This window comes from Ostrea edulis, chromosome 2, assembly GCF_947568905.1.
Source record: "Ostrea edulis chromosome 2, xbOstEdul1.1, whole genome shotgun sequence".
Classification (NCBI taxonomy): Eukaryota; Metazoa; Mollusca; class Bivalvia; order Ostreida; family Ostreidae; genus Ostrea; species Ostrea edulis.
Genome location: NC_079165.1, coordinates 86936914 through 86954389, shown reverse-complemented (window position 1 = coordinate 86954389; position 17476 = coordinate 86936914). Strand labels below are relative to the sequence as shown.

General features: G+C 33.0%; 1 protein-coding gene across 6 annotated transcripts in view; it reads left to right on the top strand.

The window, feature by feature from the left end:
• The first annotated feature begins 1738 nt into the window (after nt 1-1738).
• The window catches only part of LOC125680335 (ral guanine nucleotide dissociation stimulator-like), a 30952-nt gene continuing 15214 nt past the window's right edge, over nt 1739-17476 (top strand). For 2 of the 6 annotated variants that reach the window (XM_056155293.1, XM_048919818.2), the window contains exons 1-2: nt 11333-12240; nt 12895-12987. In XM_056155293.1, the coding sequence (XP_056011268.1) occupies nt 12232-12240; nt 12895-12987 (102 nt within the window). In that variant the 5' untranslated portion in view covers nt 11333-12231. Of the gene's footprint in view, nt 2112-11180; nt 11195-11332; nt 12241-12492; nt 12622-12894; nt 12988-17476 lie in introns of those variants that run through there. The other 4 variants (XM_056155294.1, XM_048919817.2, XM_048919820.2 and 1 more) reach the window with 4 other exon arrangements.

The window sequence follows — 17476 nt, the reverse complement described above, 5'->3', positions numbered from 1 at the left end:
TTCCAAAACAAGATACCGCAATTTACCTTAAATTTGAAAATTAATTATTGTAGTTGAGATGCCTTACCAAAGAGACACCATCTGCTTGGCCAATTCCGGATCAGTCGTGTCAACTACTGCCATGCTCGACTTCTTGAACTTAGTGTTATAAACTTTGAGCAATATCTCAGTTCACATTAAATGCATTGTTGGATTTATAGAAGTAGTGTAAGATATAATACGCACACATTTTTTGTTTATAAACACAATAAAATTTTTTTTTTTTTACCCTGATTACTAAAATGGATACTCCCCCCCCCCCCCCCCGTAAATACATTTTAAAATGAGAAAATCGGGACAGTAAATATACTATGTATTGCATCTAGATTTACATTTTGAAATTGATATTTAAAAGTATATACCGTAGCGAATTCAATTTTAAGCATATTAACATAATGATATGACTATTATTTTTTCTTCCCACCCTCGCCAACTCCACAAGAAAATGCCGAAGGATTGTTATCCCGGGTAGATATAACGTTAGATCATAAACAGACCCAGCGAAAGGTAATTATTAATGTTGATTAGGAGAATTTTAAATGCCGCAATTTTGGCTATATGCCAATGCCTAAATGTGAAGCTTTGAATATTGTTCAATATACATGTATATAACGTCAATAATGTAAAGATTAATTTAAAGTAGTGTTTGATTTGATTTCTACAAAAACTAGGTATATATTAAGCGAAATAAAGATTTAAAGTTTTGGACCGATTGAAAGTCGGATCGGGTCAGTGAAAGTTCGAATCGGCCTGCAGTAGTTTCAAACATCTCCGTGATTCGGAACTGGCAGTGTGATTCGGAACTGACCTATGAACACGGTTATGGAAAATGCAAAGACCGGTGGTATTTACCACGATTTTCAAATAATTTTAGTTATTTTTCATTTGAATAACTTCTGATCTTCTCAAAAGACGATTGAAAAGTACATTATCTTAGTGGATTATACCGCAAGCAATCGTTAATGAAAATGTGATCCGGAACTAGGCAAACGACTGTACTTTGATGTGTAAAATGAATACAAACACCCATGCGGTGAAGAGAGAGAGAGAGAGAGAGAGAGAGAGAGAGAGAGAGAGAGTTTGAGAGAGAGTTTTTAAAAAAGTACCCGGGTGAGTGCCATATAAAGTAACGGAGGCGGCAAATGTTGCCTCTGCAAAGGCTCTACTCTGACATGACAGTCTAGTGCCAGGGGCGAAATCCAAGAATTGCGGTTATGGGGGGGGGGGGGGGGGCAACTTTATGAGACAGGAGGTCTGAGGGCCGCCTTGAAGCCCCTGGAAGCTCCTGGGTTTTACAGATTTTATAGGGCTTGAAATATGTCTCCTATGTAGTCATTTAAACTATTTCCTATAATTTTAAATGAAGGTGAAATTAATAAAATGATGCAAATTTTCAGGGGCTTTGGAACAAAATTAATTCAATAAGTCAAAAGATTTTGTCATTTATTTCTCCGAGAGTGGAAACAATTATTGCTTCTTTTATCGGTTACATTTTTCTAAACAAGAGACCATGATTTAGCTTAAATTTGGGAATTTCACTTACTCCGCCACTGAGTGCTCTATTGATCGAACCTAAACCTCCTGATAGAGTTAACAGGACGACCATATATATCTAACACTACTACAGTTAAGCCTATGGCATGGGCTAACAGAGTTCCAATTTCTGGCCATAACTAAATTGGTGATTTGGCCTAACGACACTTTCTGTGCTCCATACAAAATGCTGAACTCTGAGAGGCCTTCGAAAGGTTACTAAATTAGATATAATAAAATTATGTATTTTGTGAGTCCTTCAAAGTCGCGGATTGCATTGTTTAAGTTTCCTGAATTTCACGGAGCCATTTATTGAAGTTTTTATGTTTAGCTGTAAAACATGAGATCCACTGACAACTTCCGGATGTTATTAATCTAAACATGTCTGACCGGAAGTATGATAAGATGAAGCTAGAGAAATAATGAGATGGAGGAGAAAATGATCGTAGTGCAGAAGTTCCCAGATATTCAGGACCGGGGAATCATTTAAAAAATGAAGTTCAGGATCTGATATGGCCTTTTCAAGTTCCGAAGGCCAGGTGAGTGTGAGGAATATTGCATATAATGATGTGTATATGATTGATTTCGGCATGTTGTACTGAGCGTTATTGTACACAGAGAAGTACTGCTGTCAGATTTATTAAGCCACTCTGACATTGACGATGTGTGTCAAAAGCGATTATACACTCATTACTATTGCAACTACAATTAACCAGACGTGTTAAGACATTTTGTACGGCATTATCCAACGGCCAGGCCAGCAGCATCCCACATAAATTATTACAAAAATATTCAGTATCTTTTTTCCACCTGCTTTTAATAGATCAATAATTCGTATAAAATTGTATGTTTTCAATGAAATATTGCAATTTTATTTCTTGAATGAAATAGGCATTGGGAAAGTAAAATTCAAAATATAATTTTTTTTCAAAGAATGTAATTTTAAAATTCAAAGTCATGTAATGGTCAGCCGGGTTCGATCACTGGTGGCAAGTTAGCTCATTTGGTAGAACACTTGACTAGAGATTCAGGGGACTCAGGTTCGAATCCTGGTCTGGTCCATTGCCATTTTCACCCTTCTGGTTACAATCATAAGTAAATTAAACATCATTATAATACATGTCTATTTGATTTGCTTAGTAATTAAGTATGCCAGGCAAGTGACCAAATACTTTTTGTGTGTCTGTATGTCTATCGGACCAAACTGGTTTAAGTCTAACTTGCCTATACGAGGGCTGTTCGATATGTAGTGTGTATTGTACAATATCAAAAAAGCATTCGACTCAAATAGTGAAATGAACATTTAATTACATCCCTTCAAAGTATTCTCCACGGTTTGAAATACATAATTGTAATCTTTAAATCCATTTCTGAAATGCGTCACGGTACGCTGATTTAGGTAGACCTCTGAGGCACTGACTAATGGCTGAGCCAAGGGCTTGTCGGGACTATTAACGACAACAAGATAAGAACTTTTTAAGTATTGGAAAAAGGAAAAAGTCGCATTGGGCTAGATCTGGAGAGTATGGTGGGTGTGGCAAGACGGTAACCTTCTCCAACTTCAAAAATTGCTTCACAAGCTCAGATGTATCTGATGCAACATTATCACAAAGTAGACGAACATGCCTAAATTCTGACACAGGGCGTCGTTTATGATAATATTTCTTGAGCTTTTTAGCTCACCTGAGCTGAAAGCTCAAGATCAGCTTTTCTGATCGCCTGTTGAACGTCGTCTGTCTGTCCATCTGTCTGTAAACTTTTTACATTTCCGACTTCTTCTCCAGGGGCGCGTTTTACAAAAGAACTTACAACCAACTTTACATACTGGAATTTTCCAGTTTATTGTAAGATCATTCACTCCAAATGCAAAATATTTTTTCGAAAATTGTTGAAAATTAAGCCTCAGAAAAGTTTTACTTCATTCATTTAAAGTAATAACTGTGTAATAGAATTTAAGACTTGCGACTTTGTCGTAAGTTGTTTTGTAAAACGGGCCCCAGAACTACTGGGCCAATTTCAACCAAACTTGGCCAAAAGCATTCTTGGGTGAAGGGCTTTCAAGTTTGTTCAAATGAAGGGCCATGTCCCTTTCAAAGGGGAGATAATCACAAAAATGCAAAAATAGTGTGGGGTCACTTAAAAATCTTCTTCTCAAGAACCACTGGGCCAGAATAGCTGAAATTTATAGGTAAGCTTCCTGACATAGTGCAGATTCAAGTTTGTTCAAATCATGGCCCCTTGGGGTTGGATGGGGCCACAATAGGGGATCAAAGTTTTACATACAAATATAAAGAGAAAATCTTTAAAAATCTTCTTCTCAAAAACTACTGGGCCAGGAAAGTGGAAATTTAAATGAAAGCTTCCTGACATAGTGCAGATTCAAGTTTGTTCAAATCATGCCCCCGGGGCAGGATGGGGTCACAATAGGGTATCAAAGTTTTACATACAAATATATAGGAAAGATCTTTTTAAATCTTCTTCTCAAGAACCACTGAGCCAGAAAAGCTGAAATTTACATGAAAGCTTCCTGACATAGTGCAGATTCAAGTTTGTTCAAATCATGGCCCCCGGGGGTTGGATGGGGCCACAATAGGGATCAAAGTTTTGTATTCGAATATATAAGAATTTTTTTAAATATGAGCCAAGGTGACTCAGGTGAGTGATGTGGCCCATGGGCCTCTTGTTTAGTATAACATCTCGGTAATACTGACCTGTAACACTCTTGCCCTTTTACCTTCGGCACTGGAATTTGTATGGCTATACCATCACATGAGAAGAATATGCAATAAAGAACCTTCTTTGTGCTTATGGTTCTTTTGGCAACTACAGGCCTTCTACCATGTTTATAGTTTTCCATATTTTGTTCCAATTTTTCTTACTGGTTTGAAATAGTGAACCTATGTTTTGTCACCAGTAACAATGTTTGCAAATTGTCTTTTATTGAATTTGGGAAACATTTTGAGCAACTGCTTAGCGATTTGTACTCGTACCCCTTTTTGGTCATCTGTCAATATGTGCGGTATCCATCTGGCAGAAATCTTTCGTACTTTCAAAATACGCTTCAAAATGAAATGCACCCATGATGGCAATATGCCAACAGCTTTGGCAATATCATGAATCGTGTATCATCAAACATAATACATGTATAATCGAACAGCCCTCGTATTAAAAATGTGGATATGTTTTTCTCTCTGTCATTTTTCTGTAATAATCATTATAAATAGGGGTGCATGCAGTTAAACACAGAAGTCTACTGCAGTTTGGTACATCTTTGTCAACCAATTAAAGGGGTGCGTGACAGTGTGATTGATACCTGTTATAGATTATAATTACTGTAATGACATGTAATTGATTATCAAATTACATGTATTTGCTTTGCTGGAAGGGGGTAGGGAATGATGTGGACGGTGAATACCCCTAATATTTGAATAGCTTGGGCAGTGAGAATCGTGGATATCCAATTTTTATATGTGGTAACATTATAGGTCCAATCACCATGCCAAAGAGACAAAATGAAAAAAAATGTTTGTAAGATTATTTTATTGCTCATACAGAGTATTTAATGTAGAGTCATTGGTAATAAAGATTGAGGTTGACGTTCATCTAAAATATACATGTCAAAGGGAAACAACTCTTTCTAGGAAATGGGTGTTGAGAATAAGTTGATTGGCAATCTAATCCAAAATTAAAAAAGACTTATAAGAGGGTAAATGTCAAAATCCTTAAAATAATTCATGAATTAAGGTTAAAGAATTACATGCAGAACGACTTATATGCTATACAGTAACTGTATAGATTGTGAGTATAATTAAATAAACTGTACAGATTTTGTGTATTATGTAAATTAACTGTACAGATTGTGAGTATAAGTAAATTAACTGTACAGATTGTGAGTATAAGTAAATTAACTGTACAGATTGTGAGTATAAGTAAATTAACTGTACAGATTGTGTGTACAGTGGAGCCTCGTTAATCCGGACACTTTGGTTCCCAGCAAAATCGTCCGGATAATTGAATCGCATATTTTCTAGCTTTGAATAAGTAGCCAATATGTGCCTACTTTATTGATGCATAGTGAATTAAACACATTCTATCATTGGATTTAACCATTTGCATTAGTAAAAATAAATTATGATAATGTTAACATTTACATGTATTTCAAAGCACTAAAATTTAATGTACGTGTTCAGTGTATTTGCCTATGCTTACATTATACATGTATATTAGCACTACAAAAAAAATATACAAAACTGTGTAATGTATGCACTAAAACAAATAATGAAGCTCTTTATGTAACTATAAGTAATTAAATCATTAGTAACTAACATAATCATTTACATTTCAAACATTTCATCACACTTTTACTTCTTAAAGAGGCCGGTAATTTCCATCTGTCACGGTTCACGGGTTCGGCGGTCTGTTAAAACAATCTTCATCGTCCAAAGTTGATATAAGAATTTCGTGATTATCATGTCAGTTGACAACATTCTTTAACCAAAATTCAATCTGCCAGACTTTATATTTCTTATTCTATAGTTATCCAAGACAATATCAGGAGAACAAAATAATTTAAGCTCGTAATATCAAGACCTACTACTGCTTTGATCTAGTCACGCGCACCTATTATTTTCATGATGCGATAATAACGGAACAAAACTCGGGTGAAATTAACATTACAGGTACATACAGAATTTAATTGTCATTTTTCTTAAAATGGTAATTTTCTCACTTCTACGCAGAGTTTAAAATTTCGAAAGCAATAAAACTCTACAACATCGTAACAAGAATCAATCGTACACAGGTACATTCTACATGCGCGACATTCTAAACGTTAAAAAATTATACTATATATACATGTGCATGAACATACATGTATATATCACGCCAATCAACAGAATAAAATCCAGAATCTAGAAGTATAATCTACACCCTTTAGATTTGAATAAGCCGATATCAATTTACGAATCAGTACAACTGATACGTGTAGCAGTTTAAAAAAATTATCATTACGGCATGATGTTTAATTTATTAATACTATTAGGGTATTGATCAAGACTATAAAATAATATGCTACAGATTTATTTACAAAATTCAACACTACACGCAATAAAGATCTTATGTGTGAAAATTGGCAATACAATGTCTCGATCGGTACGTGCTATCTAACGGACTTATCATCACACACCACCTAATTGGAGGGAGGTGTTGACAGGGTACAGGTAATCGCTTCAATTAGACAGTTCGGCTTGTTTTCTTTATAATTTACACCTTGCTAAAATTGTCCGACACAGACCTTCCCTAAACAAAATTACCGTCCGGATTAACGGTACAATTTTCAATGCATTATAACGTTTTGTAGTAAAAAGTGACCGTCCGGATCCGGAACGCGAATTTCCGGATTAATGATGCAAAATAATGTATAAAAATTCCATTCCCTAGAAAAATCGTCCGGAAGGTGAAGCGTCCGGATTAATGGCGTCCGGATTACCGAGGCTCCACTGTAGTAGTAAATTAACTGTACAGATTGTGTGTAGTAGTAAATTAACTGTACAGATTGTGAGTATAAGTAAATTAGCTGTACAGATTGTGTGTATAAGTAAATTAACTGTACAGATTGTGAGTAGTAAATTAACTGTACAGATTGTGAGTATAAGTAAATTAACTGTACAGATTGTGTGTATTTATAAGTAAATTAACTGTACAGATTGTGAGTAGTAAATTAGCTGTACAGATTGTGTGTATAAGTAAATTAACTGTACAGATTGTGAGTATAAGTAAATTAACTGTACAGATTGTGAGTAGTAAATTAGCTGTACAGATTGTGAGTATAAGTAAATTAGCTGTACAGATTGTGAGTATAAGTAAATTAACTGTACAGATTGTGAGTAGTAAATTAACTGTACAGATTGTGAGTATAAGTAAATTAACTGTACAGATTGTGTGTATTTATAAGTAAATTAACTGTACAGATTGTGAGTAGTAAATTAGCTGTACAGATTGTGTGTATAAGTAAATTAACTGTACAGATTGTGAGTATAAGTAAATTAACTGTACAGATTGTGTGTATTTATAAGTAAATTAACTGTACAGATTGTGAATAGTAAATTAACTGTACAGATTGTGAGTATAAGTAAATTAACTGTACAGATTGTGTGTATTTATAAGTAAATTAACTGTACAGATTGTGAGTAGTAAATTAGCTGTACAGATTGTGTGTATAAGTAAATTAACTGTACAGATTGTGAGTAGTAAATTAACTGTACAGATTGTGAGTATAAGTAAATTAACTGTACAGATTGTGTGTATAAGTAAATTAACTGTACAGATTGTGAGTAGTAAATTAACTGTACAGATTGTGAGTAGTAAATTAGCTGTACAGATTGTGAGTATAAGTAAATTAACTGTACAGATTGTGAGTAGTAAATTAACTGTACAGATTGTGAGTATAAGTAAATTAACTGTACAGATTGTGTGTATTTATAAGTAAGTTAACTGTACAGATTGTGAGTAGTAAATTAGCTGTACAGATTGTGTGTATAAGTAAATTAACTGTACAGATTGTGAGTAGTAAATTAACTGTACAGATTGTGAGTATAAGTAAATTAACTGTACAGATTGTGTGTATAAGTAAATTAACTGTACAGATTGTGAGTAGTAAATTAACTGTACAGATTGTGAGTAGTAAATTAGCTGTACAGATTGTGTGTATTTATAAGTAAATTAACTGTACAGATTGTGAGTAGTAAATTAGCTGTACAGATTGTGTGTATAAGTAAATTAACTGTACAGATTGTGAGTAGTAAATTAGCTGTACAGATTGTGAGTAGTAAATTAGCTGTACAGATTGTGAGTATAAGTAAATTAACTGTATAGATTGTGAGTATAAGTAAATTAACTGTACAGATTGTGAGTATAAGTAAATTAACTGTACAGATTGTGTGTATAAGTAAATTAACTGTACAGATTGTGAGTATAAGTAAATTAGCTGTACAGATTGTGTGTATAAGTAAATTAACTGTACAGATTGTGAGTAGTAAATTAACTGTACAGATTGTGAGTATAAGTAAATTAACTGTACAGATTGTGTGTATTTATAAGTAAATTAACTGTACAGATTGTGAGTAGTAAATTAGCTGTACAGATTGTGTGTATAAGTAAATTAACTGTACAGATTGTGAGTATAAGTAAATTAACTGTACAGATTGTGAGTAGTAAATTAGCTGTACAGATTGTGAGTATAAGTAAATTAGCTGTACAGATTGTGAGTATAAGTAAATTAACTGTACAGATTGTGAGTAGTAAATTAACTGTACAGATTGTGAGTATAAGTAAATTAACTGTACAGATTGTGTGTATTTATAAGTAAATTAACTGTACAGATTGTGAGTAGTAAATTAGCTGTACAGATTGTGTGTATAAGTAAATTAACTGTACAGATTGTGAGTATAAGTAAATTAACTGTACAGATTGTGTGTATTTATAAGTAAATTAACTGTACAGATTGTGAATAGTAAATTAACTGTACAGATTGTGAGTATAAGTAAATTAACTGTACAGATTGTGTGTATTTATAAGTAAATTAACTGTACAGATTGTGAGTAGTAAATTAGCTGTACAGATTGTGTGTATAAGTAAATTAACTGTACAGATTGTGAGTAGTAAATTAACTGTACAGATTGTGAGTATAAGTAAATTAACTGTACAGATTGTGTGTATAAGTAAATTAACTGTACAGATTGTGAGTAGTAAATTAACTGTACAGATTGTGAGTAGTAAATTAGCTGTACAGATTGTGAGTATAAGTAAATTAACTGTACAGATTGTGAGTAGTAAATTAACTGTACAGATTGTGAGTATAAGTAAATTAACTGTACAGATTGTGTGTATTTATAAGTAAATTAACTGTACAGATTGTGAGTAGTAAATTAGCTGTACAGATTGTGTGTATAAGTAAATTAACTGTACAGATTGTGAGTAGTAAATTAGCTGTACAGATTGTGAGTAGTAAATTAGCTGTACAGATTGTGAGTATAAGTAAATTAACTGTATAGATTGTGAGTATAAGTAAATTAACTGTACAGATTGTGAGTATAAGTAAATTAACTGTACAGATTGTGTGTATAAGTAAATTAACTGTACAGATTGTGAGTAGTAAATTAGCTGTACAGATTGTGTGTATAAGTAAATTAACTGTACAGATTGTGAGTAGTAAATTAACTGTACAGATTGTGAGTATAAGTAAATTAACTGTACAGATTGTGTGTATTTATAAGTAAATTAACTGTACAGATTGTGAGTAGTAAATTAGCTGTACAGATTGTGTGTATAAGTAAATTAACTGTACAGATTGTGAGTAGTAAATTAACTGTACAGATTGTGTATTTATAAGTAAATTAGCTGTACAGATTGTGAGTAGTAAATTAGCTGTACAGATTGTGAGTATAAGTAAATTAACTGTACAGATTGTGAGTATAAGAAAATTAACTGTACAGATTGTGTGTATAAGTAAATTAACTGTACAGATTGTGAGTAGTAAATTAGCTGTACAGATTGTGAGTATAAGTAAATTAACTGTACAGATTGTGAGTATAAGTAAATTAACTGTACAGATTGTGAGTAGTAAATTAGCTGTACAGATTGTGAGTATAAGTAAATTAGCTGTACAGATTGTGAGTATAAGTAAATTAACTGTACAGATTGTGAGTATAAGTAAATTAACTGTACAGATTGTGAGTAGTAAATTAGCTGTACAGATTGTGAGTATAAGTAAATTAACTGTACAGATTGTGAGTATAAGTAAATTAACTGTACAGATTGTGAGTAGTAAATTAGCTGTACAGATTGTGAGTATAAGTAAATTAACTGTACAGATTGTGAGTAGTAAATTAACTGTACAGATTGTGAGTATAAGTAAATTAACTGTATAGATTGTGTGTATAAGTAAATTAACTAAATTAACTGTACAGATTGTGAGTAGTAAATTAACTGTACAGATTGTGAGTATAAGTAAATTAACCGTACAGATTGTGTGTATAAGTAAATTAACTAAATTAACTGTACAGATTGTAAGTATGAGAAAGTTTCCAATAATTTTCTAATTTCTTTGATATAAAGAGGTCTTGTGTGATTTCTGAAATATTTTTTTCATATTGTAGCAATATTACTATAGTTCTTTTATTGGCCTGGTTAATTAATTAGCTCAGTGGTTAAATCACCTAACTAGTAATGCAAGGTTCCTAGGTTTGATCTAAAATTGACCCAAAGATCTCCCCTATTTACAACTTAGAAATGTCCATATATTAATACATATGAACCAACTTTACATTTTTATTTACCACAACCAGGAACTATCAAAATATACTGAATGTAAAACAGACTTGGTTCTTTGTAGAAAAAGTAAGAGTAGAAGATAAAGTGAATTGTACCCAAAGTGTCACCAAAAAATATGTTACTGAGAAATGTCATGTATGATCTTAAATTTATGTAACTAGTCTTGTTATATGTATCCATAGAAACAATTAGACAGATATTGTAATACCTCATTGAACAATTCTAGGGAAATATATATAATGCTATGTCAACATGCGGGGTTGTTTGTCTTCATTCAGGAGTGGGAGAGACGGTCTGTATCAAACAAACAAACGCCTGTGTTTTTTTTAATAGTAAAATTATGTCTTGAACTTTTTAAACCTGTTTTTGAGGTTGATTTTGCATTTTCTTGCGTCATAATTAGAACCAGTAAGCGTGAGATCATTAACCTGAAAGCATGCTGGTTTATGTTTTGGCATGAAATTCATTTCATTAGAGAATGCCTATAAAAACAAGATTTTACCTATTGTTCAAAGCATGTGATAGCAGCACACGTGAGTGATACGATATAGGTGGGATTAACACAGTTTTAAATAATCTCTTGCTCTGTGGGAGACAGATAGGATATATATGCATGTTTTATCAGACTTTGTTATCAGACTTTGAACTGATAACTACTGGTGTTCCCACCCCGACCCTTCCTCCATTGTTCGTTCCACTCGGTGCCGCTGGACGACCTGCTCTTTGGACGATGGTTCCTGTTGTTGCATAAAACTTTGGATCGTTATTTTTAGACTTTCAGGACCCACTTTTTTTGGCTTCATTATGAGAGTTTGTTGGCATTAGTTACAAATTTATTTAGGAGGAAATGTGTACAGGTGTGCTGAAGCATTTTAATGATAATAAAACTTAGTGCATAGGAATTCAGGAAAATCGGAAGAATTTTGATGTTGTGAATTCATTTAATATGATTATTCATGTGAAAATTGGATATCCAGTGAATTTTACTTAGATTTTAATTGGAGTGTGAGTGGGTTTTATTTTTAAATTTATGATCAAAGTTTTGTTTACACTCAAATTTTTTAGAAAATAAACAGTGTAAATTTCCCATTGAAGTGACAGCTGAAGTATATGTGTGTGTAGATTAAGTGGCTGTCTCAGCTGAAAGTTAATTGAAGCACCTTCCTAAGCATTGGATAGATTTCAAGCCCTGGAGTTTCTAAATGACAGCTTCTAAGGGTTTCCTTTTAAGTGGTTGAAATCCCCTAAAGATAAATTATGAGACAAACTGCAAAGGAAGGGAAGTTTTCATCAGGGATGTTTGTTTTGGATAATAAGATGTGATCAGAAATGACTTTGGTAAGTATTTCAATCCGAATATGTATGGTGTGTATTTATATATGTGTGAAAGTGTATGTTGCTAAATGTTTTTTAAAAAGTGAATCTGTAATGGAACACAATTTTGCTGCTGACATGGAAATTTTTGTATACACAGAAATACTGAATCAAATCCTGACTGTCACAATTCAAGTGTCGTGAAGTGAAACTATTGAAGCTGTAAAAAATTAAGTGATGTAAGAAAGAGAGGGGGAGGGGGGAGTCTCAAACTACATTATTTGATCAACAGGTATATGCAGTGAATATTTTAATTAATACTAGTCCACAGACTCGTTAGTCTGTTAGTCAGTGTGTAATTTTTGTAATCCATGTATATGATTGTTGCCTTTAGAGTTATTCATGGTATGTTTATGGCCTGTGTATGGGGAGTGTTGAAGTTTCAGTTTTTTAAGTCGATTGGACACATTTCTTTTAAACGTTTTGTATAAACGATTATAAGTGTTTCAGAAATTTTCATTACGGTCATATTTAGAAACCATGCATGTTTGACTATGATATGATTTTTTAATTTTCAAATTAGGGATCTCTCAGGCATTATAAATAACAGATATGATTAGCGTATGTACACATATATACATGTATAGAAATTGCATTTAAATGTATGTGTATTTTCAGGATGATGTAACACGATTTTGGAGAGAGGAGAAAGAAGATGGGGCCATTTACAATGTATACCTGAAGAAAGTTACCTACCACACAATCTCCGACGTGAGTACCGGGGTTAAAATAAGGGGTTGTCATGTCCTGCTCCTTGTCATTATCACATTTCCCGACAGGTCTATAGTTCGTAGTGTTGAATTGTACGTAATTATTCAAGCAGCTGGGTGGGGACATAAACCTTAGATACTTCAGCTGAGTGGGGGACACTAAATGTAGCCACTTTGAGGCAAATGAAAGTGAATAACTTTGACTCATTCTTGAGAAAAATTAGTTTGCTTGTGAAGAGAAAAAGGAAAATGCTATAAAAAAAACAAAATACTTTGCACGTTCCAACACACCTGTTCGTTGGTTTGAGAATAGGAAGGATTGAAGAATTCTAATGACAGTAGATGTCAAATTTACGCTGTTTTGGGGGGATTTTTTGGAGACTGTGGCTTGAGGATGTTGTTGTGTGATTTATTTATTTTGTCATTTAACATCGACATTTTAACATCTGCTAAATAGTTGTGGAGAAGATACGCTGTATTTTTGGATTTTTTAAAAAAATGTTGTTTATGAGAATGGGAAAAAGTGCAGCAGAAATTTTTCTTTCTCCTTGCACTTTAACTAGTAATTAGTTCCTTACCAAGGATAGTTTTTTGTAGCAATTACTCTCAAAACAAAGGTTCGTCTTACAGCAGGTATTCTGTTGTTGTGAAACAGTTGCTCCTTGGAAAATCTAGCTCTCCTCTCACACATGATAACTTGTTAATTGTTTGGGTAAGAGCAGCTATCCTCCTGTAGATTTATGCTGAACAGCATGTCTTTAGTTCCGTGTGTATGGAACAGGGGTTTAGAAGTGTGTTGGGATTTTAAGGGGAGACTACTTTAGGTGTTTTTTGACCTCTGAAATGGCCCCGCTTTAAACAGCAATGAAATAAAGAGTGTTATGCAACAGAACAGAAAAAGAACTCGCCGACATCACTTAAAGAAAATTGATGGAAATTTTGGCAGAAGTTGCCCAGGAGTAGAGGAAAGAATCGGCAGGTTTTGTGTGGCTGCTGATGGATACATTTGTGTTTATGAGATACAGACTCGCTTTTGGTTCAGATAACAAGTCGTGTCTTTAGCGGATGTTAATAGTTTCCAAGAAGGAAAAAGGTTTTGGATATCATTTATACATATTGAATGATTTTCACGTAAATACAGTGGATTATTGCAAACTAAATGATCACATTCTTTGAATCAGTCATGTTCAAAACAAGTTCATAATTGTCAGAAATTAAAATTAGACTATTGTTGAAAAGCATTTAAAGACAAAGATTCATCTAGTATTATATGAAAAGGAAATACATATTCCATTATCATGATCAAGTACAACTAATAGGTGGATCCCGCTGGAGTGGTCCAGTCTTTACTTCTGAGACTGCCCGTATACATGTACATTAATTTCTGCTTTATCCCACAAGCAATCATAAATTGTTAAATGGTTGATCTTCCTCTTTCAAACAAATTTGAATAAATCAGGTTTTTTATATTATATAAGTACTCTAACTAAAATTAAACATACTTTGATTTAGTACATGTTACATGTACTTAGTATGTAAAAAAAAAAATGATTAATTAATAAAACTTGACTTTGGAATAATAACTACCTTAATATTCAAGTTTAAAATGAAAGAAAATGTAGAGTAAAATCAGGACATTCAACTGGAGGTGAATGATTTGTAAACTTGTTGTGAAATATTTGTTTTCTTGCTTTCCTCCTGCTGCTTTGACACTGGGTTTGGCATCTAAGTTCAGTGTGATCTAGCACCAGTATCTTCTACAAGGGGATAAACTTACTGATGGAGAGATCCAAATATTAGATCACCGCCACTCCTAAATCATTCTTATCAATGAGCAAAATGATCTATGAAACTTATCAATATTGAATGATATTTTAATTTTATTTGATTAAGAGGCCTAATTGTGATCTATACCTTTTAGACTTAAATTTGATGGGTTTGAAATTTTTGAAAATCAGAAGAGCTTTGGTGTCCTGCTGTTAACTAATAACTGTGGATGAATATCAAGTAGAAGATGCTGACAGGTTTAAATCTTTGCCTATTGATATAGGTTGTTATGAATGTAAGACATTTCCCATTGTCAGAATTCAATCATTCTTTCTCCACTAATTGGCATGTTGATTAATTGAATCTGTGTGAGATTTGTGCATGTAAAATGCTCCTGAATTTAGCTGACTGGTTCAGCATGGGAAATACTGCCCTGGGTAAATATATTGTTATCAGGTCTGATTAAGGATGAATCATATGGGTCATGTAATATAGGTACATGTATAAACAATCTGATCTGTGTCATAGCAGTGTTAAATCCTGATAATGTGACTGACACCTCTGGGTTGTTTTTTTTTATTGTCTGGTGAAAGCAATATTAGCTGTCATTTTGGTGATGGAAATATTTTGTTGTAAAATTTTGATTTACTATTTCAATGAGAGAAAAAAAAAACCCAGGTTCCTAAACTTTTGTTACCAATATTTGTGTTAGAAAACCTATCCAGATCCGAGACATCGAATGAAGCTAAAATACATTACTGTCTTCCCGTACAAAAATTGATTGATTTCTATATTATGCTATATATTCAATAGAACCAAAATATGTATTTTGATAAAATCTTAAACTTGATTTTATCAATGATAATTATGGTTAAAGTTACCTACAAAACTATCATTAAAACACATTTTTACAATAAAATGTTCAGATTTAGAGTTGAATATTGTTTTAAATATCAGTCATTAATAGCTGTGATTACTTTCAAGATTTCCCAATAACCCTTACTTACGAGGTTCCTTTTTCAAATTAAATAAAGAATATGCCAAGCTGCGGAAACGTAAAAAGCGAGAATTCAGGCAGGGTATTCTAGATAAACTAGATCAAATGAATGAAACTAATCCTAAAGAATATTGGAAATTAGTCAAATCGCTTCGCGAAAATGAAGGGAAAAAAGACAATTTAGAGAAGTGTATTGATGGGGATACATGGTTTGACTATTTTACTTCTCTATCTAAATTACCAGCTCATTACAAGGACAGAGTTAAGACTATAGGAGCCGGAATTAATAAACTAAAAAACAGCCAGACCTGCAAGTCGTTTAGCAAATTGGATTTCAAGATATCTTTGTCTGAAATTCAAAAGGCCATATCTACTTTAAAGTCGGGTAAAAGTCCTGGTTTAGACAATATCTCAAATGAAATGATAAAAGCAGCTCAAATATATATAAATCCTTGTATCTCAAAACTATTCAATATGGTCTTAACATCAGGAATCTATCCAGAAAAATGGCTAGAAGGTTATACAACACCCATCTTTAAATCGGATAATCCAAAGCTCCCCCAAAACTATAGAGGAATAACTATAACTAACAGCATAGCAAAACTTTTTAATATCATTTTAAACGGCAGGCTTGATACATTCTTAACTGAAAACAAAATAATACACGAGAGTCAAATAGGATTTTCAAAAAAATCCAGGACATCAGACCATTTATTTGTAATTAAATGTTTAATTGACAAATACATTAACACTGGCAATAAACGACTCTATGCATGTTTTGTAGACTTTCACAAGGCATTTGATACCGTCATTCACGAAGGCATTAAACTAAAACTCCTACAATTAAATATCAATGGTTTATTCTACAACATATTATGTAGTATGTATAGGCACAATAATATTTTCATAAAAGTAGGGAACAAGTTAACACTGCCATATACACCAGAGATAGGAGTTCGACAAGGTGATGTCTTAAGCCCAAATATTTTTAAAATATTTTTGAACGATTTTTCTAAATTACTGGATGAAGAAACCATTGGCTCTGTCAATCTTTCTGGAAAGAAAATCACCTCTCTTTTATATGCGGACGATCTTGTACTGCTTTCAGAAAACCAAAATGGACTACAAAACAAATTAAATTTACTTGAAAAATATTGCAATGATTGGTGCTTAGAAATTAATACCAATAAGACAAAAGTAGTCATTTTTAATAAAAGCGGACACCTAATTAAAGAAAATTTTGTGTTCGGTAACATATGTATTGAATGTACTAACAAATATAAATATCTAGGAGTAATATTATCCTCCTGTGGTTCATTCAAGGAAGCAAAATCTGATCTATACAATAAAGCTCTTAAGGCCTCATTCAAACTTTATAAAGACATCAAATCTATCGATCCACCAATTAAAACATTTTTGCATCTTTTTGACCATATGGTAAAACCCATCGCCTTGTATGGCTGCGAGATATGGGGAACACTTTCAGCACGCATGCTGGAAAAAGACAGAGATTTATATGATATCTTTAAAAATTGGGAGGTAGAAAACCTGAATATTAAGTTTTGTAAACATCTACTGGGTGCCGGTAAAAGAAGTACTAATATTGCAATAATCTCTGAATTGGGTAGATATCCTATGTTCTGCTCTATAATCCAAAGTATTTTACTATATTGGCATAGACTTGAGAATCGCCCAGAATCATCCCTGTTATACAATGCTTATACAG